The sequence below is a fragment of the Peromyscus eremicus genome, chromosome 4, assembly GCF_949786415.1.
Source record: "Peromyscus eremicus chromosome 4, PerEre_H2_v1, whole genome shotgun sequence".
NCBI lineage: Eukaryota > Metazoa > Chordata > Mammalia > Rodentia > Cricetidae > Peromyscus > Peromyscus eremicus.
In genome coordinates, this window is record NC_081419.1 from 54,989,221 (window position 1) to 55,016,026 (window position 26,806).

Sequence of the window (26,806 nt, forward strand, 5' to 3'; positions counted from 1 at the left end):
ATGAGTTCATGCATGTTTAGGCCAGAGGTCAACCCTGGGTATCCTTCTCTATTGGTTTCCACCTTATTGTTTGATACAGGGCCTCTCACTGAAACTACTGCTTACCAATTGGCTAGACTGGGTGACCAGTGAACTCTAGGGATCTGCCTATCTATGTTCTTCTCTTAGCCCTAGGGTTATAGATGTGTGCTGTCATGCCTGGCTTCGTACATGAGTGCTGGTGACCTGCACTCAGGCTTCTGTGGCAGGCACTTTACCAACTAAGCCATCTCCTCAGCCCCATGATATTTTAATGTATAATTTTATAGTTCATTTTCAATCCAAACAAGGTCATTTTAATGTCTTAATTCCCAGGACGACTTTATTTTCCTTTCTAAAAGTTAGAATCTACCAGCACATATTTTTTGATGACATGATAAAAGGTCTATTTGGAGAAATACTAGCTAAAATGCTGTTTAAAAAATGTGGAGCAACCTGTTTGTCAAATACTTCTACATGTAAGTTTAAGAACTGGCTTAATGTTAGAAACAGGAGGAGCATCTTACCTATGGGATCTTTTGCCACCACTGGTCTTGATGGTAAGCTTGGTTCTCCAATGCCAACTTCATTTTCTGCCTTGACGCGGAACTGATACTCATGTCCCGGGAGGAGATTCTGCACTTTCAGGCGTCTCTCAGGGATGGCGCTCTTGTTAACAGGGACCCAGCGGACGGCATGTTTTTCCTTTCTCTCCAAATAGTATCCTGTGATAGACTTCCCACCGTCGTATTCGGGGGCATTCCAAACCACAGTCATCTCTTCTTTGCTTACTTTGGTGACTTCTGGAGGGTCAGGACGGCCAGGCCTGTCATACTTGGTTTTTGCTATGACTGGTTTACTTTCTGTTGGAGGTCCTGTACCTATCTTGTTTTCTGCACGGACTCTGAAAATATATTCATTTCCTTCTATGAGACGAGTCACTGTAGCACTGGGTGTCAAGACATTAGCGGAATAGGTTGACCATACCATTCTCTTGCTCTCACATTTTTCTAGAATATAATTTTGAATTTCACAGCCACCATCGTCTTCTGGTGGATCCCAGCGGATAGTGCACCTATCACTGGACACATCCGTGATTTTCAGGTTTCTTACAGGACCGGGCTTATCTAAAACGTTGACGGTAGCATAGGCCACAAAACTGCCGGCTGCATTAGTTGCCGTGACGACGTATTTACCACCATCGCTTCTCTTGGCTTTGGTAAGAGAGAATTTCGATGACTCGGCACTGGTATCAATCTTGACCCGTGGTGATCTTGTTAGATCTGTAGCATCTTTGTCCTTGGTCCAGGCAACTTCTGGGAATGGTTTGCCTCTCACACCTGCCTCGAGTCTAATGGTGTCCCCAGCTTTGACCGTTAGCACCCCACTTAATTTTAGATCCAGGACTGGCTTCTGTAAGTCTTCCTTCACAACAACTTCCTCTGTCCTTACCCAATCACTTTCCCCACCCTCATTCTTAGTTTGTACTCTGAACTCATAAATCTGGTTTTCAACACACTTGTCCACCATGTAGTGGGTTTCCTTAATACTTCCTTTGTGTACTCTTTCCCAGTCAGCAGAGCCCTTCAGCCTCCTCTCAACATGGTATGATAGATTTGGGCTGCCACCATCATAGTCAGGCCGTCGCCACTTTAGGTAGACAAATGTCTTTCCTTTGTCTGCAATATGAAGGTTCTCAGGCTCACCGGGCCTGTCAATAGGGTTGATGGCCAGAATCGGAGTTTTTGTTTCAATGGTTGGCCCAACGCCTACTTTATTCTCTGCACAAACACGGAAATAGTATTCATTGTTGGCTAGCAGGTTGGCCTTGATCAGTCTCTTGGTGACATCTGAGGCAACGATTGACCAGCCTTTCTGATTTGGTTTACGATATTCTACTATGAAATTTGTAATTTCTGAGCCACCGTTATCTAGTGGGTTCTCCCAAGAAATTGTGCAGTTTTCCTTGGTTACATTGCTAACCTTCAGATTCTGGCAAGGCCCGGGTCTGTCAAGGACGTTAACAATGGCTGACCCTTGGGCATGTCCACTGCTATTCTTAGCAGAGATGATATACTTGCCGTGGTCAGCTCTGACAGCTTCTTTAATCTGTAACTCAACACGAGGTAGGTCGTGGATGAGGTCGACCCGCTTGTCTTTGACCAGTACTTTGCCCTCCTTAGACCAAGTTATGTCTGGCTCAGGTCTGCCTTTGACTCGAGCAAGAATGCGGATGGTTTGTCCCACCCGAACGGTAATGACGTCACGGCATGTAACATCAAGTTCTACTTCCGGAGGATGAAGGATGTCTTTTGCAATCACAGATTCTGCGAGTTCTCTTGGCTCTCCCTCACCCACAATATTGGCTGCCTTTATGCGGAATCTGTATTCATTCCCTTCAATCAGTCCAGGGACCCTGAAGGCACACTGCCTGATGAGCTCATCCTTATTAATCCTATCCCACTGTGCTGTGCCAGGCTTCTGACATTCTACTACATATCCGAGAATGGGGCTGCCACCATCACTGAGGGGCTTTGTCCACACCAGGTCGGCATATTCTTTGCTCTTGTCTTTCAGCTTAGGATTTATAGGTGGCCCTGGTGGTTTGATGGGCCGGCAAGCTTTTATTGGATCAGAACTTGGGGATGGATTGCTTAATCCAGCAAGATTTTCAGCAAAAACTCTGAACTCATATGTATTTCCCTCATAGAGTCCGGTCACCCTGAACTTCAGGTCAGCGATAGGTGTTTTGTTGACCCTCACCCACTTGCCGGTTATTTCTCGACGTTCTACGTAATAGCCAGTTATTGGGCTGCCGCCATCAGATTTTGGCAGGGTCCAAGACACTGTCGCGGCATTCTCAGTAATGTCCGTTACCACTGGTTTACCCGGAGGAGATGGAGGACTGAACTTGTGTTTAGCAACAGTAGGTGTGGAGTCAAGGGGAGGACCCACACCCATCTTGTTCTCGGCTTTGACTCTGAAAACATATTCACAGCCTTTTTGGAGATGGGGGACCTTCAGCTTGAGCTTACTGCTTCCGGCAGAGACGACACCCCACGTGCCTTTCCTTGTATCTTGTTTCTCGACAATGTAATTTATCACGGGGCTTCCTCCATCATCCTTAGGGGGTTGCCATGAGATGGTCATGTATTCAGGTGTGACATCCAGAATATTAATAGGACCTGTTGGTGGACCGGGAACGTCAAGAACAGTAAGATGGACAGCGACTGTTTTGGTACCAGCTGCATTGGAAACTGTGAGTTGATATTCCCCAGTATCCTTCCTTAGGCAGTTCTTAATGGTCAGCACTGATGAGAAGCTGTCGGTCTCAACTGTGTAGTGGTCATCTGTGTTAATCTCAATCCCGTCAGTTGCCCACTTTGCAGTAGGAACAGGTACACCTCTTATGATGGCAGGGAATCTTACTGTGGTACCAGCCTTTACAACGAGCCCTTCAATTAATTTCACATCTAATTCCACAGATGGAGGCACTAGAAAGAAAACAGGAGGTCATTAGATTTGAATTTTCACAGTACGAATAATTTAAAGAAGAAATAAAATAATAACGCCAATCCAAAACTCACCTAGTTTCTCTTGACATTCTATTGGGATAGTTGTGTCAGGGAGACCAAGACCTATGATATTTTCCGCTTTTACTCGGAATCTATAGGTCTTTCCTTGTTGTAAGCCCGTAACAACACACTCTAAGTTTTTCACAGTCTTGAACTTAATCCAGTCCTGGGCACCTTCTTCTTGATACTCCACCAAATATCCTGTGATTGGCGAGCCGCCATCACGGTCTGGTTTATTCCAGACAAGAGAGACTTCAGTCTTGTCGACATCTACGTGGTGTAGGTCCTTGGGTGGCCCTGGGGGATCTTTGAAAGAAAAGTTATGATGAATAAGCAATAACCCCAAATCTAGTTAAACAGTAATTGTATATTCAGAGAGAGTAACTCACGGAGAGGATCCAGAGCCTTGATGGGCTTAGGTGTTTCAACAAAAGGACCACGTCCATATTGGTTCTCAGCAGCTACTCGGAAGAGGTACTGATTGCCTTCATTCAGATGTTTAGCCATGTGGCTCTTCTTCTTCGACGTGGTTGAAAGAGGGGACCACTGGGCAGTGGCAACGTCTTTCCTCTCAACCACATAGTTGGTCACGACAGAACCACCATCATCCAGTGGCTCCTTCCAAGTCAGGTAACAAGAATCTTTCCTAATTTCACTGACTTCCAGATCTCTAGGTGGCCCAGGTTTATCTGAAAAGTATTAAATAATAGATAAGTGACAAGAAAAAAATATGTATCAGAGGTGTTCTTTTTTTAAAAAATGGCATGAATATTAAAATGCATACCTAACACCAGTACTTTTACTGAGACAGTTTTTGAGCCAGCTGGATTCTCCACAGTTAGGGAATAAATTCCACCATCTTCATGGGCAGCATTACGGATTTCAAGCTTGCTTCCAACTGGAGTGACATCAATTTGTGCTTTTGTTGGAGCCTCTCTGTCTCCTTTTTTCCAGGTCACCTTTGGGAATGGCACTCCTTTGATGATGGCACTAAGTCTTAGGGTGTCACCCACCTTAATGTGTTGTTCTCTTGCCATATTGGCATCAAGGATCAGCTCAGGAGGTTCTAAAACAAGGAAAAATGCCTTCAGGTTGGATTCATTAGTGCATACTATAGTAAAGCATATACAACAGGCACCTATTTGGTCACAATTGCAGATCCCAACATCTCACTCACCAAGTCGGTCCTTTACTAGAACTGGTTCAGGAACATGGGCCGGGTCTGATTCACCAGCCTCATTGACTGCCAGCACTCGGAACTTGTAGGTCTGACCATCCCTGAGACCAGTGACTTTATATTTAGTTTCAGGGCATGACTCAGGAGTGTGATTGGCTCGTCTCCAGTCTTCATCTCCAACTTTCTGGTACTCCACGATATATCCCAGTATCTTGCTCCCACCATCGTGACGTGGTGGCTGCCAAGTTAGATCAACTGAATTACATGTTGTGTCTACTGCTTCAGGATTAATAGGTGGGCTTGGTTTAGCTACATAATAAAAGAAAAAAATTAAAAGAAGTTAAAATATAGCCGAGAAAGGTTGGGTAATATGAACACTGAATGAATGTTTCAATACTGTACCAATTGGATCTCTAGCAAAGACTGGTTTGGATGGTGGACTTGGGTCTCCAATACCAATTTCGTTTTCTGCAGAAACCCGGAATTCATACTGGCATCCTTCTAGAAGGTCAGGAACCCTAAACTTAGTGTATGGATGGATAGGCTCTTTGGTAACTCTAACCCATCGTTTAGACATAGTTTCCCTCTTCTCCAGGATGTAGTTTGTGATGGGTTTTCCTCCATCATTTGGCTTGTTCCAGGTTACTAGTGCGGAGTCTTTGGTGACCTCTGTGACAATTGGCTGCTCAGGTGCATCAGGAACTCCTGTAATAGATGTTAGCGAAATGTGTTAAAAGTTTAAACCTCCCTAATAATGCTGTCAAGCACTGGGTCATCCCCCCACCATATTACATACTGAAACGGTCTTTGGCTTTCATTGAGTCAGACACCAGAGGGTCACTTATTCCATACAGATTCTCAGCATGGATCCGGAAGATATAATCTTTTCCTTCAAGCAGTTTTGGGACTTTGCATGTTGTTTTAGCGCTGGCAGATGTCACAGGCATCCAAATGTCTTTACCCAGCTCCTTCTTCTCAATAATATAATTGGTAATTTCACTTCCTCCATCATCTAGAGGTGGCTTCCAAGAAATAACCATGTACTCTTTGGTGACCTCATCAAAAATGACAGGTCCTACTGGTGGTCCAGGACGGTCTGCAGAAAGAAAACATTATCATCACTTCTGCTCCTAAAAGGAAAAAGGGTCTATTATTTTTGATAAGATTAATAAAACATACCAACAACATTGACTTGACAGAAACCTTTCCTGGAGCCTGTACTGTTCTCTACAACTACACAGTATTTTCCAGAATCTGAGCGTTTGGACTTAGTCTTCTCGAGAGCAAGTGTTGTGGGAGTAGTCTTTATGTGAGTGCGGTCATCTTCCAGCACATCAGCTTCGTCTTTGAACCAATCAACCTTAGGCTTTGGTTTGCCGGAGTAACGGCCAGTGAGGGCGAAAGCTTCACCAACTCGGACTGTAAGCTTGTCTCTGAAGTCGAGGTCAAGGGTTGGAGGAGCTGAAATGTAGAATTACAGACAGGAGTCAGTTTTGCTGTCCTATGATAAGGTTATAGATGTAGATGTTTTCAAAGTGTGAACTGTAGCAGACACATACCCAGCTCATCTTTGCAAGTGATCGGCTTGGTGCAAAATGATGGCTTGCCTTGTCCAACGATATTGACAGCGCTGACACGGTACTCATAGGTATCACCTTCTTTCAAGCCTTTAACAGTGTATTTTCTGCTAAGCAGGTTGTCATTTGTAACTTTGTGGAACTTCTCAGTGCCAATGAGGCGGCTCTCCAGGACATAGTTAATAATTTCGGATCCACCATCGTACTTGGGAGGATTCCAAGTCAAAGACACAGTATTTTTAGTGACTTCTTTGACTTCTAGGTCTTCGGGTCTCTCTGGTACAGCTGGAAATATTATAACAGTGAAGAGTGTCACAGTGGGAATGTAGAAGAGTAGCGTAAGTACCATTTGCTGAGCATTACTTTTAAAAACCAAACCATCAGCTTCAATGAATCTCAAAACTGTTCTCACCATAGAACTATTAGGGTGAGAAAGATTCCAAGGCACCCGATGTCCTCAAGATAGATGAGGAAATAGAGCTTCATTTGGGTTAAATAACAAAAGGTCTTCAGAGTCAGGAGTTTGAGAATTAGGAAAATGATTCAGTTTTTAACTTATATCATTGAATGGCAAACTTACAAAACAAAACAATGGAATAAATACGGGGTAGGAATTTGATGACTCATACACATCCCTGCCACTTCTTTCACAGTCACAAATACAATGACACCCGATACTTATCAGTTGTCTTCTTAGTGCTTGACAAGTGACTAACATGTAAGGCACACACATGTGCACACACACACACACACACACTCATATGCACACCATAGTGTTGTATTAAATGAATACCAAAGTGGTTAACTATAAACTTGTTTTCAATTGTACTTACTTATTGGATCTCTGATGACAAGTGCATTTGGTGTCTCAACAAATGGGCCCATGCCAATACTATTTTCAGCTGCAATTCGGAAAAAGTAGGATTTTCCTTGAATAAGACCCTGTACAGTAGCGTTCTGCCGAGTGACTGTGTATGTCACAGGGGTCCATGCTTTGCGGTCAGCTTCCCGCTTCTGAATGACATAGTTGGTGATTGGAGAGCCTCCATCATCTTCTGGAGAGAACCACGTAAGTTTGCAGGAGTCATTGGTTAGGTTGTCAGAGAGGAATGGTACTCCAACAGGTCCTGGAACATCTGCGGACAAGAGGAAAAGATTTGAAGCCTTTTGTCTCCTATGCTCAGTCAAAACGTTACCCTGTTTTTAAAGTGAAGACATGAATGTGCTACAGAAGAGAATAAGATTTTTGTGCTTGTTAATGAAGTTGTTTTTTTTGTTATACTAACAATATTTAACCACGTCTGTCTGTGTGTCTATAATTTCTATTATCTATGTCCTTCTGTCTCTTTCTTTCTTCCTTCCTTCCTTCCTTCCCTTCTTCTTCATCTTCATCCTTTCTCTCCTCTCTCTCTCTCTCTCTCTCTCTCTCTCTCTCTCTCTCTCTCTCTCTCTCCAATTATCTTAGCTTAGGCTCTCACTTTATTGCCTGTTCTCCTAGTCTGGCCCCGATCTCACAATTCTCTTTCCTTAGCCTCTCAAATAGGTGGGATTAGAGTTCAATCATATTTTTAAATGAAGTAGGTTTATGCTAATTATTTGTTACCACATTTTAATAATAAGTAGAGAGAATAATATTCCCTTTAAAGAAACAAAATTTGTGCGACAGGAGGGGGGAGCTGCAAACTGGAGTAGAGAGTGGTTTGAGCTCTTGTGCCTTTTCTAAGTGGGAAACAGGGAGAGATTTTTTTTTTTAACATGGGTGACCAGTAAGTTATGGGTACAGAAGACCCTGACTTTTAGAAGTTGGGATTTTAATATGGAAACACCCACTTATCTAATTAAAGTAGTATTTGTTGATGAGTAAAAGTGCTTAGAAACTTGAAACCTAAGAACCTGTGGAGTTATTGATGCATGAAATACTTTTAACTATCTTTTATTACTTATATTACTATGGGACTGACCATTATATATTGAAATGGTAGCTGTTTGGAGTGGGGTTCTACTGAATTATGAATACTACATGGGATAGTATCACTTTCTGAGCAAATGAGGGATTAAAGCAGACAAAAGACACAGAAGAAGCTGTCAGAGCTGAACTTATCTTCAGTGACTAACCACACAATACTGACAATCACATACACTGGTTCTCTTGGAATACAGAATTCCTAATAGAGGTTTCCTCAATGTTACACTAGTTAGTAAATAAGGATGGAGTTTCATGATCTGAATGGTTAGAAACTTTAAACATTCATGAACATTTTTGGGCAAAGTGCCTCCATAAAGACCATGAAACCACACAGTAGGTCCTCAAGGTAGCATGTCTTGTCAAAAAAAAAATGTAGCACACAAAACTTCACCTAGGGGAATGGAGAGGGCTCAGCGGTTAAGAGTACTTGAAACCCTTGCAGAGGACCTTGATTTGGTCCCCAGCAAACACATGGCGACTAACGACCATCTGTAATTCTAGTTCAAGCATATCTGATACCCTCTTCTAGCTTCCTCAAATGCTGCACACAAATGGCACACATACATCTATGCAGACAAAACACCATACACACTAAAAAAATGAAAACAAAATAAACCTTCATATGTGTAGCAGGAGTATAACAATGTGGAATACATATAGGATAAAACATGTGAAGAGGAACATTTAAAAAATTCTAAAATGGACAGTGAATTATTTTTCTTATTTTCCAAAACATTTACAACATAGTCTTATTGCAACATAGCATTGTTGCGGATATAATTATAATGCTGATTTAAAAAAAAAGTTGCATTTCTGGATATGGTGGCGCACGCCTTTAATCTTAGCACTCAGGATGCAGAGGCAGGCAGATCTCTGAGTTTGTGGCCTACATAGTGAGTTCCAGGCCAGCCAGAGCTACACAATGAGAATCCTGTCTTGAAAAGAAGTAACATAAAATAAAATGTTGCATCAACAAATTGAAATTACTTACCTAGTACATCAACAATAATTGTCTTCTTTCTTTCCCCGCCTTCATTTTTGGCGAGAAGAGAGTAGACACCTTGATGGCTCCTCTGGCAGTTCTTGATCACCATGGACGAACTAATGGCTGTGGTCTCAATGGCAGCCTCTTGAGGTAAGGCTCTTTCATTCATGCTCCAAGTGACAGTTGGAGGTGGCTTCCCAGATACATAGGCTATGATTCGGATCACCCCTCCAGCATGGACCACTATTCTGTCTCTGACACTGGCGTCTAGCTGAAGGTCAGGCATCACTGGGAAACAATTGAAAATGGCAAATGTGACTTCCATCTTTCAATCTATAGCTTAAATATTGATGAACTAGCAGAAGTAGTGGTAATTACCAATTCTGTCCTTCATTTCAATGACATCTGTGACCTCTCCAGGTTCTCCAACGCCAGCAATGTTGACTGCTCTTACTCGGAACTTGTAGAATGCTCCTTCTTTTAATCCAGTCACAACTAGTTTTGTCCCTCTCACTTCTTTATCTTTACCCTGGGGAGAATAACCAACATTTTTATAATTAGACTATTTCTAATATAAATGTGTATATTATATCTAATGTACAATGTTGCTCCTTTAATAACTTTCTCAAGTAAAACCATTACCTACCTACTCTTCTCAGGAAGCTTTAGGGATCAGATATTACAGACAATAGGTGAATGACTTGCTAGGAATTATGTTTAAAAATCAATGGCAAATGATGGGAAAAACTGTACTGTTCATTTGTTCCATCTTTCCAGGATTTATAACCAAAAGATAAATGAATAGCATGATTTAACTTTTGATGGCTCAATTTTTGTTTTTAATTGAGCCATCCTAACTGTATCTACTCACAGTATAATAACTCATTATGTATAAACAGCTGGCAATAAACATTTCCATCTCCTTAAATATTTACTATTTCTACCTGTTGGGAGATTTCAAACCCTTCCAGTTTAAAACAAAATATATGATAAAATATTGTAAACTATAGTCATCATACTGTGCTACTGAATGCTAGAACTTATTTTTCTAACTAACTATTTTGTTCCTCAATATAGGATCTTCTTCACACTTCCTACTCCTGACATTATTTGACATAAACAGTTATTTTTTCTGATTTTTAATCTCAAACATAGACAGAAACAAACGGGCTTGAGAAAATCTATTTAAAACTTATTCACAGCACATCTCTTTAATGAATGTTTTATCTACCTTTTCCCATTCTTCTTTCCCTTCTTCCTTAAATTCAACAATGTATCCAGTTACTTTGGATCCACCATCCTTTAATGGAGGTGACCATTCTAAGTCCACAGATGATTTTGTCCAGTCTGTCACTTTGGGGAATGGAGGACCAGGGGGAGCTGGAAAGAACCAGTATACATCAGTATTCTTGATTTCCATGGTACTTTTAGAAACCATTTTTTTAAAAGGATGATTTAAAGGCTTACCAACTGGATCTCTAGCAGTCACTGGATCTGAGGGGAGACTTGCTGGACCCACACCAGCAGCATTGATTGCATATACTCGGAACTGATAGTCAGAACCTTCAATAAGACCAGTAACTTTGTAAGAAACACCCAGAGTCATGGCTTTGATAGGATCTCGGTTAACTCTCTTCCATCTCTTTGAAGTGGTGTCTTTCATTTCTAACCAATACCCAGTCACAGGAGAGCCTCCATCATATTCTGGTTCCTCCCAGTTGACAGTCATGGAGTTACGGGTCACGCTGCTCACTGTTGGTTTATCTGGAGCTCCAGGGACAGCTGTGAGGAAAACATATTAATTGGTAAGAAGAAAGAAAGAAAGAAAAGAAAGAAAGAAAGAAAGAAAGAAAGAAAGAAAGAATGAAAGAAAGAGAGAGAGAAAGAAAGAAAGAGAGAAAGAAAGAAAAGGATGACCTCATATGTGAAAATGTTGTCCTACTTACAGAAAAGGTTTCGGGCTGTTTCCGGTTCGCTGTCAAGTGGCTCTCCGATGCCGTACTTATTCTGGGCCATGATTCGGAACACATATTCATGGCCTTCTAGCAACTTGGGAATTGTGTACATGCATTCTTTAGGTTCACTGGAGACACGTACCCATGTCTTTCTATTAGCTTCTCTTTTCTCAATGACATAGTTTGTAATCTTAGACCCACCGTCATCTTTAGGTGGGAGCCAAGATAGTGTCATTTGATCTGCTGAAATAGATTCAAACTTTATGGGTCCCACAGGGGGGCCAGGACGACCTAAATGATTTTTTTAAAAAAGAAGATTTTATTAGTTGAATGATTTTTAAAGCCAAATTTTGTTTATGAATTAGAAAATCATGTAGTTTTAATCAAACAGTGCAATCATTACCAAGGACATTGAGTCTCATCTCCTTTGATGCTGTCCCCAGGCTGTTTACAGCTGTGATAGAATACAAGCCAGTGTCACTCCGGCGGGACTGCGGAATAACCAGAGTGCAGGTGTCATCCACCACCTGTTTGTTGACGTGGGTGTCATAGACAACAGGTTCTTTGCTGTCAGGCTTCTTTGGAGGAGCTTTAAACCAGGTGAGAGTTGGGAACGGCACACCTTTAATTTTAGCCACGATATTAACATCAGTTCCTTCTTCCACTTCCATGAATTCTTTTAGCTCAATTGATGGTGGGCCTAGAAAATTAACAACAAGAACAAATGTGAACATAGGGAGCAAAAAGCCCTAAAGACTAGAATGTGAAATTTAATGTGGTTGTAAAGCCTATTTGGGTCGACTGTATTCAGACTTCGTTGTCCAAGTTGATATAATGAGTGGGACTCTCTTTAACACTATTATACTAGTTTGGGGGCAATTACATGTAGCTATCCTTTATTGGATCTACAAACAGCCACCTATCTGCTATTACCTCTCCCTCATCATGCTTCATCATACAAATGAAAATTCTGACAAAGGGCAGCAAGGAGTGAATATCATAGTAGTTTATGCTTGGTACTTCAGGTCATGATTTTTTAAAATAATTTGCAGAGTTATAAATTCATTTCCATGCTTATTCAGAGGTTCTGATGTGAATTTTTATAAGAAATATAGTTTCTGGTAGAAGCCAAACAGTTTTCTATTTTCTACAAATTTATTATGAGTGTGCGGAAAGGATTGGCACAATTGCAATCAACCAAATCAACACACAGTAATAGTGATGGTAACAATAATTAGAAGAGACTTATTTGTATATGTATTTTATCTTCCAGAACTCAAAACTGAAATGGGTTTTCTCAAATAAAGGGAAAGTCTTGATTAGAAAGATACATTGGTCTTAGCAGGTGCTAAGCAAATTACTAGCTTCCTGCCCCTTTAATTCCCTTAATTTCTGAGAGATAAGACAGCTTGCCTTGGAGAAAATTACAAGAAGGAAATTAGACGTGTCTTGTCTATAGTAAAAGCAACATGGAAGGACATTTGCTAATTCTGTCCGTAATGGGGTAATAAGTAATTGAATAATATGGCCATGCCTACATGAAGCCCATGGAAACACTCTGATAGATAGATGTACTGTTTTTATATTATTAGATACATAGGAAGGCAACCCCAGAGAACAAAATTCTCATTAAACACGTACATGTCTGGTCCTTGACAATCACAGGCCCAACAGTGGCTGAAGGCTTGCTGACCCCGGCCTCGTTGACAGCTTTGACTCTGAACTCATATTCTCCACCCTCTATGAGGTCTTCAACCGTAAATTCCAACTCTTCCACATCACGCTTATTGCACTGTCTCCATGCTTCTTTCTTTTTCCCGGTAGGGTCCCATGCAAGGCACTCAACAATATAGTGGGTGACAGGAGAGCCCCCATCATTCTTTGGAGGTTTCCATGACAGATGTACTGTGTTCTTTGTTATAAGACCAATCTTGAGTTTAATAGGAGGGTCAGGAGGATCTGTAAAAATGTTTATAGGATTCGTTAAGCATGGCTATTAATAATGTAGCTTATTTTTGAGACTGTATTTTAAATGTGTGTTTTGAAACTTACAGATTGGGTCTCTAGCAGTGGTCCTCTGAATGGTTTCTACAGGTGGGCCAATTCCAAAACGGTTTTCTGCTCGCACCCGGAAGAAGTATTGCTGCTCAGAGATGAGATCTGGTACCACAAATGTGGTGCTTCCACAGTTTGGATTGACTTTCGTCCAGGCTTTCCCATCTATAGTCTTCTTCTCAATAACATAGCCTTTGATCCTGTCTCCTCCATCATCATCTGGCATCTTCCATGAGAGTCGGCAACTCCCCCTTGTAATGTCACTAACCTTCAAATCTTTGGGTGGGCCTGGTGCATCTGTTGGTTGTAAACCACAGTGTAAACATTGCAAACCACAGTGTAAACATTGTTCCTTAGATACTGAAAACAACTTGCTCTGATTCTGTAGCAACTATGTATGTTTTTCTTACCCATGACTTTAACTCTGCAGTTGGCAGTTTTCTGTCCTGCTTTATTCTTGGCTGTGATGCTATATTTGCCTGAGTGAGCTCGAGTACACTCTGGGATAACGATGACAGATGAGTTTTCAGCAGTCTCCAGCTGTACAAAGAAAATTGTAGTTGTATATCGAATGAGATCACAGCATTACTAAGGTCAATCACATTCCTAATTAATTAAGCTATCGCCTCTTACCTGTGCATCTTCAGGTATATCATGAATTCCATCCTATTAGAAAAGAAGACAATTATGTTTTCAATACTGTTTCTGGTTATTCAATGGAAGACACAGGAAAATCATAGACTCATTACCTTCATGGCCTTCTTTGCCTTTCCATCAAATTCCCAAGATGATTTCGGTGTTGGGCGTCCCTTGATGACAGCAGGGATTCTGATCTGTGAGCCAGCTTTACAGACCAGGCAGTCTTGTGCGCCAATGTCAATGAAAACCTCTGGAACCTCTGCAATACATGGGTAATCAGACAGCAGTTAGCTAACACTTCTTAAAGAGGTAACGGCTCCATCTCCAGTACATTAATTCCACAGTATGATCCAAAAAAGGTGAATGCATAAGCTGAGTAAAATGAGTACCTTGAATATCAGTGGCGGGGATCTCTCCGGTTGTGTCACTTGGTTCAGACTCACCAGCTTCATTGACAGCTTTCACTCTGAACCTGTACTTCCTGAGCTCTTTCAGATTAGGCACCACACACTCACAGGTAGTGAGAAGTTTATCGGGCTCATTGACTCTCTTCCAGTCAGTGGTACCTTCCTCTTGCATCTCTACAATGTAGCCTTTGATAGGGCTGCCACCATCTTTGGCTGGAGGTTTCCATGCTAGTGAGATGCTTGATTTTGTTTTATCTTTGACCTCTGGGCAGGAAGGTGGCCCAGGGGGGTCTAATAAGGAACAAACAAATGAACATCACATTGTAAAGTAATGGAATGCTATTTTTTATCTATACCATAAGACTTTCACTATATAAGACTTTTATTGTTGTCTGTTATCATATTAAAATTGAAGTGCTGAAAAAGTATAATAAGAGTGTATTTCTTTTAGTATTAATGCATAAACAGAAAGCAAACAATCTCTGGGAAAATGATTACTCCTATCTCTGGCTAGAGCTATACTCTGTGAGCACACCATTGGTGAAAAGAGCTACAGTCTGTGAGCATACCATTGGTGAAAAGAGTTACAGTCTGTGAGCACACCATTGGTGAAAAGGTAATTTACTTTTGAGATCCTACTAAAGGGATTCAAAAGTGTATTTTAACTGAAAATTTTACTTTCCACAATATGAAAAATTAAAAATATTTTCATCACTAGTTGGGAAAACCTCTGGATACAAACTAATCTCAATGCTCTTTAGGGGCAGAATCAATGTTTCTGCTCACCACATCATAATACTTTTCTGATGTTGTCTAACAATGAAACTCTTTTACCCTGTTGGCCTGTTGTTTTAACACCCCCTACCTTGTGTCTGGTATAGACTCTTGAACAGTCCATGCTCCAAACTAATTTGCTGAATGAATATGTGACTATCTTTTTATATATTTGCTCGCTATAGCATGGAGGTATATTAAATCTTTGAATGAAAAAATTGAAGTTTTTCTTCAGAGAGTACAATCAGGTATTGTTTAGAAAATACACTGAATTATGAAATTGTATTTTAATTTCTGAGCCAATCTGCTCATATATGATCCAGCAAGACTTTTCATTATTTGACCTCAGATATTTTGCCTGAGAATTTGATGTCTTTGTTCAACAAATACTTAACATTTTACTTTTTTATTGAATTATTATGAGAGTCTGACTGTTTAGTGGGGAAAATGATTTCCAGAGTAGCTAATGAGATAGTTTTGAACCCTTACTTTATAGTGCATTTATCATGTGGTTAATAAAGAAAAAAAACACTAGTTTGAATCCAAGAGTTTAAAAACCATTTTATGTATATGTATATATATGTATATGTATATATATGTATATATATGTATATATATGTACTTACTTCACTATGAATGGTTCTAATAAAACTATGAGAAATTGAAGAGTAACCTACATAGTAACTTTACCCATTAGAAATGAGTCCTAGAAATAAAACATACTTACATATGGGATCTCCTGCAACAGCTGGGTCTGATGGTTCACTGGGAGGGCCGATTCCTGCAGCATTTATTGCCATGGCTCTAAATTGATACTTCACCCCTTCAATCAAACGTGGAACGTTGAATTCCACACCCTTCAGTCCTACTTTGGTTATTGGTGCTCGGCTAACACGTGACCAGTAGGTCCCGCCTTCCTCTCTCTTCTCCAGCCAGTAGCCAGTAATCGGAGAACCTCCGTTGTCCAAAGGAGGAGTCCAGCTCACCAGCATAGACCCCTTGGTGCGTTCTAAGACTTTTGGTTTTCCAGGAGGTCCAGGGAGGCGATAGGGGTCTTGAATGACGACTTTGTCTGATTTGCACTCATCACTGATCCCGTATTTATTCACTGCCCTCACTCGGAACTCATACTGACCATTGGGGATAAGCTTCCAGATCTAGAAATGTAGGTGAATAAAGAAATCAGAACAAATCTGCTTGGACTGATGTTTTATTGATTTTAAAACTCACTTTATTTGGGGATGGATCACCATAAGAAGTAAACACATAGACTTAAATCATAGAAAAGACAGAGGAAAAGAGGAACCCTTAAAAAACAAGACATTGATTGTGTAGTTTCTAGTGGACTTTGAGTAAGAGAGCAGTAAGTAATATTTGCTAAGTGGCCTTATATGCATAGTGATAAGTGTCAAAGTAACAAATAGCTGCTGCATGTATGGAATTTTGAGTTCAATCATTAAATTATAAAGTTATGTTAAAAAGCGGTATCAAATCAGAATCATGTCCGACTAATGTGCATAAATTTGGAAGCATTTACCCCGTATCTTCTCTCAACAGCAGTGTTGGTGACTTCTTCCCATTCAGACTTTTTCCTGCTGGCGTCGCGTTTGTCAATGATGTAATGGGTAATTTCACTGCCACCATTGTCTAGAGGGGCATCCCACGTCAGATAGCAAGACTCAGCTTTAATGTCAGTAACAGCGAGGTTTCTGGGTGGAGATGGGCGATCTGGAAAGGAAGTGTAGCAGGGACTGAGAAGCCATTCTTCAACAGGGGGTGGCTTGCTTCCCCACACAGGCGTCAAGTCACTCACCATACACTTCCACGTGAACGTTGCGGAATACGGAGCCAAGACGATTGGAGGCAGTAATGGTGTAAGTGCCCTTGTCCTCTCGGACCGCTTTGGGGATACTCAGCTCAGTCTTGGCCTCGCTTCGGGATACTTCTTCTTTGGTTATTTTAAGTGCATCAGTGGGTTTCTCAATCACCGTTTCGTTCTTGGACCACTCAATCTTGGGCATGGGGAGTCCCGTCACATCCGCAGGGATGTTAACTGGCTCTCCTGCCTTCACTTTGATAGTGTCTCCTCGAACGGCCAGACGCAGCTTAATAGTTGGAGGGACTGCGGAGAGAAGAGGGAAAAAGTCTTAAGACTGTTTCCGCAAGTCACCGTCAAGGGCATTCGTGGTATTATGTATGGAATCCATACCTTCATCATCTTGGATGACTACATTGAGAGGCAGGGATGGCTCACTTTCACCAATGTCATTGACGGCTTTGACGCGGAACTCATACATTTGGTGGTCATCGAGATTGTCAACCAGAAATGACGTGGTTGGGCAGAGTCTCTTGTTAACTCTTTCAAAGTCAGGTTTGTCATGGCGGCGTTTTTCAATGATATATCCTTGGATGGGACTGCCACCATCACTGCGGGGCTCTTTCCAGTCAAGCGTGATAGTGGATTTTGTCCTTTCTGTATATGTGAGCCTTTCGGGAGATGTTGGAGGGCCTTGGAGTGGAAGCAATTGAAAATGTTGAGTATGAAACAAGTATTTCACTTCCGTTTGTGTGAAAAATAGATTAAATGGCATTTTCAGAATCCTTTTCCAGACACACCAGTCACAACAATAATAGCCCTTCTCAATAACGACATTTTATTTCTAGTGAATGTCTCCTCAAAATCTCTAATTAAAAATTAAAAAGTCAAGGATATGTGTATATGTGCTTTGCATTTAGTATTTTGGATTGTTTGCCTGCAACACTGACAAAACTTCTAATCCTACCAAGCTAGAAAATAGGTGTGTAAAGCTCTGCTTTGAATGCCAGCAGAGAACAATGTGGTTTTTTTCTTTTGTGGCCAGACGGTAGATATGGTTGCTGAACAGCCTTTGAGTCATATTGCCTCAATGGAAAGATCATTTATGAAATACCACAAAGGTTTTGTGTCCTTAAGAATAGGCTCTGACTGGCATAACCAGATCTGTCCCATTCTAGCTGATTGCTACGACAGACAGAAGCCAGGGAATCCCACCTCTATTCGGAGGCCTCTAGCACAACCTGAAATTAGTGGACATTCTGGGGTGATTGAAACTGATAGGATGTAATTCTTATCTTTTTCCAGGTGTGGTAGTGGAAGAGAGTCTCCTGTTTCTTGAGGAGTGGGTTTTCTCCGGGACATCACTTTAAGAGGGACATAACTGTGTATTACCAAGTGTGCATAATTTTAGTGTTTCATTGTAGCTTCTGGGAGACTTCCTCTGGTTGGTTTTCTATTCTTTGAGGGCTCTTTCTGATTGGGGGTCTCCCTCCCCTTCCAGTATGAAGACTTCTTAGTAGTGTAGTAAACTAAATCACTTATCCTATGACAACTATCTGCCCCATGATTTTTTTTTTTATAGAAAAGCAGTGAATTCTATATAACTATCAGACCATTTTTATTTATTTATTTGGTTTTTTGAGACTGGGTTTCTCTGTGTAGCCTTGGCTGTCCTGAGACTCCCTCTGTAGACCAGGCTGGCCCCAAACTCACAGAGACTTGCCTGCCTCTGCCTCTCGAGTGCTGGTATTAAAGATGTGTGCTACCAATGCCAGTCCAGATTGTCATATTTAAAAATCCTCTACTATATTGGTAATATTGAATGCTTCTAAATTATTTGAATTATTTGTAGGTTATTACCAAGACTTTGTAGATCCAAAAATTTTGGCACAGAAAACTGCATAATTTATATATATATATAAAGCAAAAATACATGGAAATTGAGTAAATATGGTATCTTTAAAATTGCTAATAGATATTTGATTTTCTTTTATGACCCTCTAGTCAAAGATCTTGAGACTGTTGGTATTTGAAGCCATAATCTCAGCAAATACTTGGCTTATCTATAAGCAGAATAGTATTTATGTAGTAAACACAGTGAAAGTCTTTCCTTACCTAGTGGATCGACTGCAAGAATTGGTCCTATTTCAACAGGAGGCCCACAGCCAAACTTGTTCTTGGCGATGACACGGAACTTGTATTCTTGTCCCTCTATGAGACCTGTGATGTCACACTTGGATCTCTCAGTCTCAATGGGTTGTCTCCAAGTGTGCATCTTGGCATCTTTTCTTTCAATTATAAACCCTGTGATTTCACTTCCTCCATCGTCTGCTGGATCAGACCAATTAAGCAGACACATCTTTCTGTTTGTTACAACAGGTTTTAGGTCAAGAACTGGACCAGGGACATCTGGACAATAAAAATAGTAACAAACAAATCAATGTAGTAAAATCACACGACATGGAAAAATCCTATGAAGTTCCACGAAACGTTCCTTACCGAACACTTCAACCCGGACTGCTGCAAATTTGGAACCACAGCTGTTTGTTGCTGTGATCACATATCTGCCATGGTCTTTTCTCAACGCATCCTTGATAATTAGTTCAGATTTGGTTCCAACATTCTCTATCACAACACGCTCTTTATCCAGCTCCCCTTCTTCTATGGTCCAGACTTTTGTGGGTACAGGACGGCCGGTCACCACTGCTGGGATTCTGAGAGTCTTTCCAGCCATGATTTGTATTCCACCCTTGACAGAAACATCCAGTTCCACAGTTGGAGGCTCTGTTGAAGAAGAACAGCCATATATGTTAGTTCAAGGAAGAAGAAAATAGAGCCCCATGTTGGGAAATAGCCATTGTTTTCCCAGAAAACTTTTAAGTACCTTGTGGTTCAGCCACAGTAACAGGTTCTGTTTCTCCAGGTGGTCCTTCGCCTGCCGCATTGACAGCACTCACTCGAAGTTTGTAGTCAGCACCCTCCCGGATTTCTTTGACAGTGAACTGACGGACTTTGATCATCTTCTCCGTGCAGCGTGACCACTCATTTGTGCCCACCAACTGCTTATCAACAAAGTAGCCAATAATCTCCCCACCACCATTGAAAGCTGGGGGTTCCCACTCCAGCTCGATGGTTGTAGAGCTTGTATCAGCAACTCTGGGGACAGGTGGCCCAGGTGGAGCTAGAAGGAATGCAGAATACACAGGTCAAATTCACTGGTGGTTTCCAAATGTGGGTTAGACTACTCGCTCATGCTTTCTTCTTGAGTTACTCACAGATTGGATCACGAGCTGTTTTAGGATCTGAAGGTGGGCTGAACTTTCCAGGTCCAGCAGCATTCTCAGCACAGACTCGGAAGACATAGGTGAGTCCTTCTAGTAAGCCATCTACCTTGGTTTTCAAAGAACTGAGGGGGGTTTTGTTGACACGAGACCAGTGTGTACTATTGACCTCACGCTTTTCAAGCCAGTAGCCCAAGATGGGGCTGCCATTATCCTTTGGTTCATTCCATTTTACTAGCATACTGTTGCTGGTGACATCTTCCACAATGGGTTTATCTGGTGCATCAGGTGGTTCTGATAAAAGAAGAAAACATATTTGGATTATATAGTATGATATAAAACCAACTTTACAAAACCATGGTAATGTAAACATTGAAGTATATGGTGAAAAGGCCAACTTACGATGCTAAAAGAACCTTACCAAATGGATCTTTGGCTAAAAGTGGCTTTGAAACACATGGCGGTCCAGGTCCCAGCCTATTTTCAGCTCTCACACGGAAGAGGTACTCCTTTCCTTCAATCAGTTTTGTTACTGAATATTTGCAGTGTCTGAGCGTCGAAGTGATAACAATCCATTCTGAGTCAGGTTTGGTCTTGTCTTTCTTTTCCAAGGTATAGTTAATGATTTCACTGCCACCGTCATCAAGGGGCGGTTCCCACTTACAGAGGACAGAGTTCTTTCTAATATCCTCAAATACAAAGTTGATTGGCGGTCCGGGTGTATCTAATATTTCAAAGGAGATCAGTGATTACAGTTTTGTATAGACCTGGCTGCTATGGAAAATGTAAATGTTAGTATGGTCTTTTGGTGTAACTTCTAGTTTTTCCATATCTATCTTTGTATTACATTAGCTAACAAATAACAAGGTCAGTTGATTTTTTCAATAGTGCCGGCTTAGGTGACAAAACGTAACAGAATTCTTTGCTGAAGCCGGTTCATTTAATGAGTTCCCAAACTCCTTATTTGTATGTCTTGTTAAAGCTCTGACGTAGATTTTCTTTCTCCAATGGAAAACGTAGCTTTAACTACTTACCTAACACACTGACAGTACAAGGAGCTTTGGCGACACCATGGTCGTTCTCAGCTTTGATCATGTACTGGCCGTGATCGGGGCGCACCGAGTCACGGACGCGCAGCTGAGATTCTCCTTGTTTGCTGTTGTTGATGCTCAGCCGCTCTGTCAGGGGCGAGGAAAACGGCTCCTCTTCTTCAGCCTCGCCCTTCTTCCTCCTAACTGGGGGCGCTACGCGCTTCTTCATTTCCTCTGGTACGATGACATTTTCATCTTTTATCCAGGTGATTGTTGGGTAAGGTGAACCAGAAATGGTTGCGTCCAGTGCTATTTCATCACCCCGTTTTACTTCCAGGCTTGTTTTGAGGATGACTTTTGGGGCATCTGTAATGATTAAAAGCCAGAATTGTTCTTCATTCTTGACAAAACATGAATCCCATTTATTTTACAATGAGGAAGTAGCACCCATCACCCCCCCCCAAAAAAAAAATAAAACATACCAATAGGATCTACAGCTTTGGTTGGGGGAGTGGCCCGAGAAGGTTCACCAATACCAGCAGCATTCTCTGCTCGCACACGGAATTGGTACTCTTTTCCCTCCTCGAGTCCTTTTGCTGTATAGGTCAGGACAGGTACCAAATGTTCATTGCATCTCTTCCATCTATCTTCACCCTTAGCAATCTTTTCTATGATGTAACCCATTATCTTGCTTCCTCCATCATACAAGGGTGGCTTCCATGTGATAGTCATTGCCTTAGCTGTAGGATTATGAACTTCAACATCTACAGGTGGATCAGGCGGTTCTGGTGAACAAAGAAAAAACACCTATTACTACTGGAGAAACCAATTAATGCAAACACAATAATTATCATATATTCTATCCTAGCCATCATATGTCTATGTTCCAACTTACGCTTTGGATCTTGAGCAATGACAGGATTCTTGAGTTCAATATATTCGCCTCCACCAATCTTGTTGACTGCTTTTACCCGGAAGAAGTATTCACCGTTTGGTATGAGATCCTTTACGGTCCAAGACAGTTTGTTCTCACCAGACATGACTGGTATGTATGTCCTCCTCCCAGCTTCTCTACGTTCCAGGACATAATGGAGAATTGGGCTTCCGCCATCATATTCTGGAGGCTCCCATGTTAACTTACAAGAACTCTTGGTTATGTCGCTTGCTTTAATATCTTTGCATGGACCAGGTAGACCTGTTATACATAAAATTGATAATGACTATCATAGGCTTGAAAAATTATCATTTGAATAGTGAACTTTATCCAATTTGGCATATATACATTTTGGGTAGGGAAATCTTTTCTGTGCTACTATCTCTCAGAACACAAGACATTTAGTATCTTTGTCCTCCATCTATTATTAATCAGAAGGATTAGCCCTTGAGTCTTTGTGTTAAGCAAAATTGCTCCCTTAATTCAAACTACTACCAGGGGATGGTCATAAAGGACAGAAAAATCTTATTATTCCTGAAGGAGAAGACTATAGGAAACTGAATTTACATAATCTAGAAAGAAATATTGATTACTGAAATATTCCTTAGGTGTGCTAGATATTTTATTTAAATTAGTATTTCATATGCAAATAATTAAAACAAATAAATTAATCAGAGTTTAATTATCAATTTAATATCTTCAAAATTACTTTACTTTTCAAATGGAAATAAGTAACCTAAGGGACTGTTCAGTTTACAAATGCCAGTTCTGGAAGCCATTTGTACAGACCATCACAAGGCTAGCTATTATAATTCCTGGAACATATGAAGAATGCCTGGTGTTTCATTACAGAATTGTTACCTATGACTTTGACATTGATTGAAGCGGTTGCTGAGCCAAGCTTATTCTCCAGGGTGATGGTGTAAACTCCAGCATCTGCATGGACACTCTTGGGAACCTCAAGGTGTGCAGAGATGTGGTCATTCTTCATGGTTAATCTGTCACTTGCTTTAACTTCTTTGCCATCTTTATGCCAGCTCACAGTTGGCACTGGGACAGCTCTGAAGGGCACAGGGATGCTTAACTTTTCACCTTCGATAACAACAATGTCATGAGTCTCTAGATCAATTGTTGGTTTGCCTACAAAACACCAAGGGATGGGGGAAATATGTTAAAATGCAACGGTCAGGAAGAAAGCATGTATTATTAACTCTGAAGGATAGCGAATGCTTACAGTCGGGGTCTTTGGCAACCACGTTTTCCGAGATTTCAGATGGCTCACTGACACCTACAGCATTGACAGCTCTCACTCTCAGAACGTATTCTTTGTCGGGAACAACTCCCTCTTCAACCTTGAACTTCAAATCTTTGACTGGGCGAGAATTGACCCGCATCCATTTCTCGGTGCCTACCGGACACATCTCAACATGGTAGCCTATGATAGGACTGCCGCCATTTTTCTCTGGAGGTTTCCAAGCAATGGCAATGTGTTTTCTCCCAGCATCAGTCACATGCAGATCAAGAGGAGGTGAGGGAGGACCTGGGAAGACAGCAGCAAAGCCTTTACCTCACAGTCTCATGTCAGGCCCTAGACAATCTCCTTTGAAGCATCAGTACAACTTACTTGTCGGGTCTTCAATTGACAGGATTTCTGTGGGCTCACTTGGATGACCAACTCCTGCTTCATTTTCAGCCCGAACTTGAAACTGGACTTCTGTCCCTTCGATGACATCAGTTACCCTGAAGTTACAGTCAGGGCCTGAGGTCTTTCCAGCTTTTACCCAACGGGTGCCTAGTTTTTCCTTCTTCTCAATGATGTATCTGTTGAAAAAAATAAAGCATCCCATTCAGCATTAAGAAAAACAGAAGTTGATCATGTATACCCATATTTGACATTTTTTATAGTGAAAAAAAAAAAAACCACTGAAGCTCTACCTCTGTATTGGTCGTCCACCATCATTTTTAGGTGGCTCCCACTTTAAGTCAACATGTCGCTTTGTCACATCAACCACCGTCAGGGCATAGGGAGGTCCAGGGGTGGCTAAAGACAAAAGAATCAACCATTAGAAAAACCGGAGGGAAAATGTATAACTTGCTACAAGTGCTGTTGCAAAGACTGAGCTGCGGTGCTTACTGAAGGTGTCTTTGGCCAGGACGGAATCCCCGATTTCGGTGTAGTCACTTTGCCCTATGGCATTTTCTGCAGCCACTCGGAACACGTACAGAGAGCCCTCTGTCAGCGGGGTTACCGTGCACTTCGTCTCCTTGACAGTGGTGTCCACCGTTTGCCAGCCTTTGCGCCTCACATCTCTCTTCTCCACGATGTAGTTAGTGATGGGTGACCCTCCGTCCTTCTCGGGCACTGTCCATTTTAGGTCAGCTGAATTTTTTGTGATATTAATCACTTCGAGCCATCGAGGTGGTGATGGAGGATCTGAAGAGGAAGACATACTCCATTTTATTCTTTACCACATGTTCTCACAGTCACAATGAAACAATAAGGTAAGATGGGAATAATAGTAGTGAGGTTTAAATTTTCCCTCAGACTGGAGTTTTCAGATAGATCTTAAGAGTGACTTACATAGTTTCTCTCGGCAAAGCACAGGGTCACTGGGGTCACTGGGCTCGCTCTCTCCAGCCTTGTTCACAGCTCTCACTCGGAATGAGTATTCCTGCCCTTCCATTAGCCCTGTGAGCAAATGCTCAGTGGTCGGAACCCCCTCAGCCACTCTGACCCAGTCGTCTGTTCCAGTCTTTAGCATCTCAATGACATAAGACTCAATCTTTGCCCCTCCATCATGTTCTGGCTTGGTCCAGTTCAATACTAGTGATGTTTTGCCTATATCCTTTACAGTTGGCTTCCCAGGGGGCCACGGAGGATCTGCAAGCCAATGACAACATTATTTGTTTTTCCAAAGGAAGTTGATATATCCCTCAAAACAGCCACAGAAAGTTATATAAATAATACCTATGGGATCCTTTATTAAGATTGGCTCAGTTGATCTACTGGGTTTTCCAGGTCCAGCCAAATTTTCAGCCAGCACACGGAATCTGTACTTTTTCTTATTGGTGAGACCTTTCACTCTGGAGCAGGGACAAGGTAACATCATGGTAAGAAGTGGTAACCTACGTACTATCCATATAAGAGGCTAATTTATTTAAATAGTGAGGATCAATTTGTTAATTTAACTGAAAATACTTCAACATACATTTAAAATTATTTTTAACTGTACCATCACATTCTTTATATTGGGCCAAATATATCTCTCAAATTATAACTATCATTATCAGTTACCATAAAATATTGGAAGACCAAATGCTTTGAAACTCCTAGAAAGTTACTATTTTAGAGATAACAGGTATGTGCCATTGGATGGTATTTGTGTCATTTAAGAATTACGTGCCAACAGGCAATAGAAGTAAAAGTGATTAAAATCTCTAAATTTGTACTCACACAAGCTCAAAAGGAATACTCAAGTGCAAACAACCGAGTATGTTACTATTTTCCAACACGATGGAGCTGCAGGGTGGGGCTTACCTGTATGTTGTGTCCTTTACTGGCATTTTATTGCATCGGACCCATTTATCAGTGTCCGGATCTAATCTTTCCACCCAGTACCCAGTGATGGGGCTGCCGCCATCATCATCTGGCTCACACCATGTGAGGGTCACTGCGTCTTTAGTGATGTCAGAGGGTTCTAGGCGAGTTGGAGGGCCAGGCGGATCTACAGACAGGATAATGACATAAAAGAGTCATGCTCTGTATCCAACACCTAAATGCAAGATTGACATAAGTGTCCTTTTTTGTTCTTTGGATCTAACAGGTTGAGAATCTTACCAAACTGATATTTGGCTACTATTGGTGCAGCCTGAACTGGTTCACCAACCCCATACATGTTCTCTGCAGCAACTCTGAAGATGTACTCTTTGTTGGGTGTTAATTTGGTTGCCTTGAAGTTGGTGTCCTTAACCGTTGATGAGAGCTTATGCCACACATCGCTGTCTGTTGCTTTTCTCTCCACAACATAGTTTGTGATCTTAGATCCACCGTCATCTCTCGGAGGGTTCCACGTCAGGAGACAAGACTCATTGGTTACATCTGTGATGTCAAAAGCCGCTGGTGGTCCGGGTTTATCTGTGGATGGTATTACATGGGGAAAAAAAAAATGTTTTAAACTGTGTTCTGTTCGAAGAGCCACGGTGAGTTTAATCCTTTTAAAAAGAAGAGCCCCGCTTACCCAGGACGTTGACTTCCACCACGGCGGTGGCCCGGCCGCAGACGTTCACAGCTTCTATGATATATGTACCCGTGTCGCTTCGCTTGCTGTCCGTGATTGTCACTGTGGACTTCTTAGGGACGTTTTCAATGGTGATTCTTTGGTCTGGCTTCAGCAGGGTGTCAGCCTTTGTCCAAGTTATTTTAGGCTCAGGCTTTCCAGTCACAGTGGCCGGAAGCTCAATCTTTGTGCCGGCTTTCACAGTGAGACCGGCAAGGAGCTTCACATCCAGGAAGATCTCAGGAGCCTCTGCATTGGAAAAGATTATTCATGTCCTTAGCATGTTCAAGCAGGCAAGGCCAGAGGCCTGACCAACAAGACAAGAAGGGAATGATAAAT

The 26,806-nt window shown here is 41.5% G+C and overlaps 1 protein-coding gene and 1 long non-coding RNA gene across 2 annotated transcripts in view; one reads left to right on the plus strand and one right to left on the minus strand.

The window, feature by feature from the left end:
• The window catches only part of Ttn (titin), a 272,282-nt gene that overhangs the window by 62,445 nt on the left and 183,031 nt on the right, over positions 1 to 26,806 (minus strand). Inside the window, 44 exon segments of the mRNA XM_059260758.1 lie at positions 546 to 3,512; positions 3,606 to 3,899; positions 3,983 to 4,282; positions 4,378 to 4,659; positions 4,771 to 5,079; positions 5,173 to 5,475; positions 5,567 to 5,866; positions 5,950 to 6,231; positions 6,330 to 6,632; positions 7,181 to 7,483; positions 9,305 to 9,586; positions 9,677 to 9,827; positions 10,530 to 10,678; positions 10,766 to 11,080; positions 11,245 to 11,544; positions 11,657 to 11,953; positions 12,895 to 13,212; positions 13,306 to 13,605; positions 13,719 to 13,848; positions 13,942 to 13,974; positions 14,058 to 14,206; positions 14,337 to 14,645; positions 15,856 to 16,285; positions 16,666 to 16,856; positions 16,942 to 17,250; positions 17,338 to 17,637; positions 19,060 to 19,353; positions 19,444 to 19,728; positions 19,829 to 20,125; positions 20,220 to 20,519; positions 20,647 to 20,949; positions 21,260 to 21,622; positions 21,739 to 22,041; positions 22,152 to 22,451; positions 23,052 to 23,330; positions 23,425 to 23,730; positions 23,815 to 24,011; positions 24,126 to 24,231; positions 24,325 to 24,624; positions 24,772 to 25,071; positions 25,159 to 25,274; positions 25,729 to 25,915; positions 26,029 to 26,325; positions 26,429 to 26,716. Coding sequence (XP_059116741.1) covers positions 546 to 3,512; positions 3,606 to 3,899; positions 3,983 to 4,282; positions 4,378 to 4,659; positions 4,771 to 5,079; positions 5,173 to 5,475; positions 5,567 to 5,866; positions 5,950 to 6,231; positions 6,330 to 6,632; positions 7,181 to 7,483; positions 9,305 to 9,586; positions 9,677 to 9,827; positions 10,530 to 10,678; positions 10,766 to 11,080; positions 11,245 to 11,544; positions 11,657 to 11,953; positions 12,895 to 13,212; positions 13,306 to 13,605; positions 13,719 to 13,848; positions 13,942 to 13,974; positions 14,058 to 14,206; positions 14,337 to 14,645; positions 15,856 to 16,285; positions 16,666 to 16,856; positions 16,942 to 17,250; positions 17,338 to 17,637; positions 19,060 to 19,353; positions 19,444 to 19,728; positions 19,829 to 20,125; positions 20,220 to 20,519; positions 20,647 to 20,949; positions 21,260 to 21,622; positions 21,739 to 22,041; positions 22,152 to 22,451; positions 23,052 to 23,330; positions 23,425 to 23,730; positions 23,815 to 24,011; positions 24,126 to 24,231; positions 24,325 to 24,624; positions 24,772 to 25,071; positions 25,159 to 25,274; positions 25,729 to 25,915; positions 26,029 to 26,325; positions 26,429 to 26,716 — 14,427 coding nt within the window.
• LOC131909273 (uncharacterized) lies at positions 21,548 to 26,805 on the plus strand. Its single transcript, XR_009378814.1, has 4 exons — positions 21,548 to 22,301; positions 23,043 to 24,692; positions 25,210 to 25,301; positions 26,015 to 26,805. It is a non-coding gene; the product is annotated as an uncharacterized LOC131909273 (long non-coding RNA).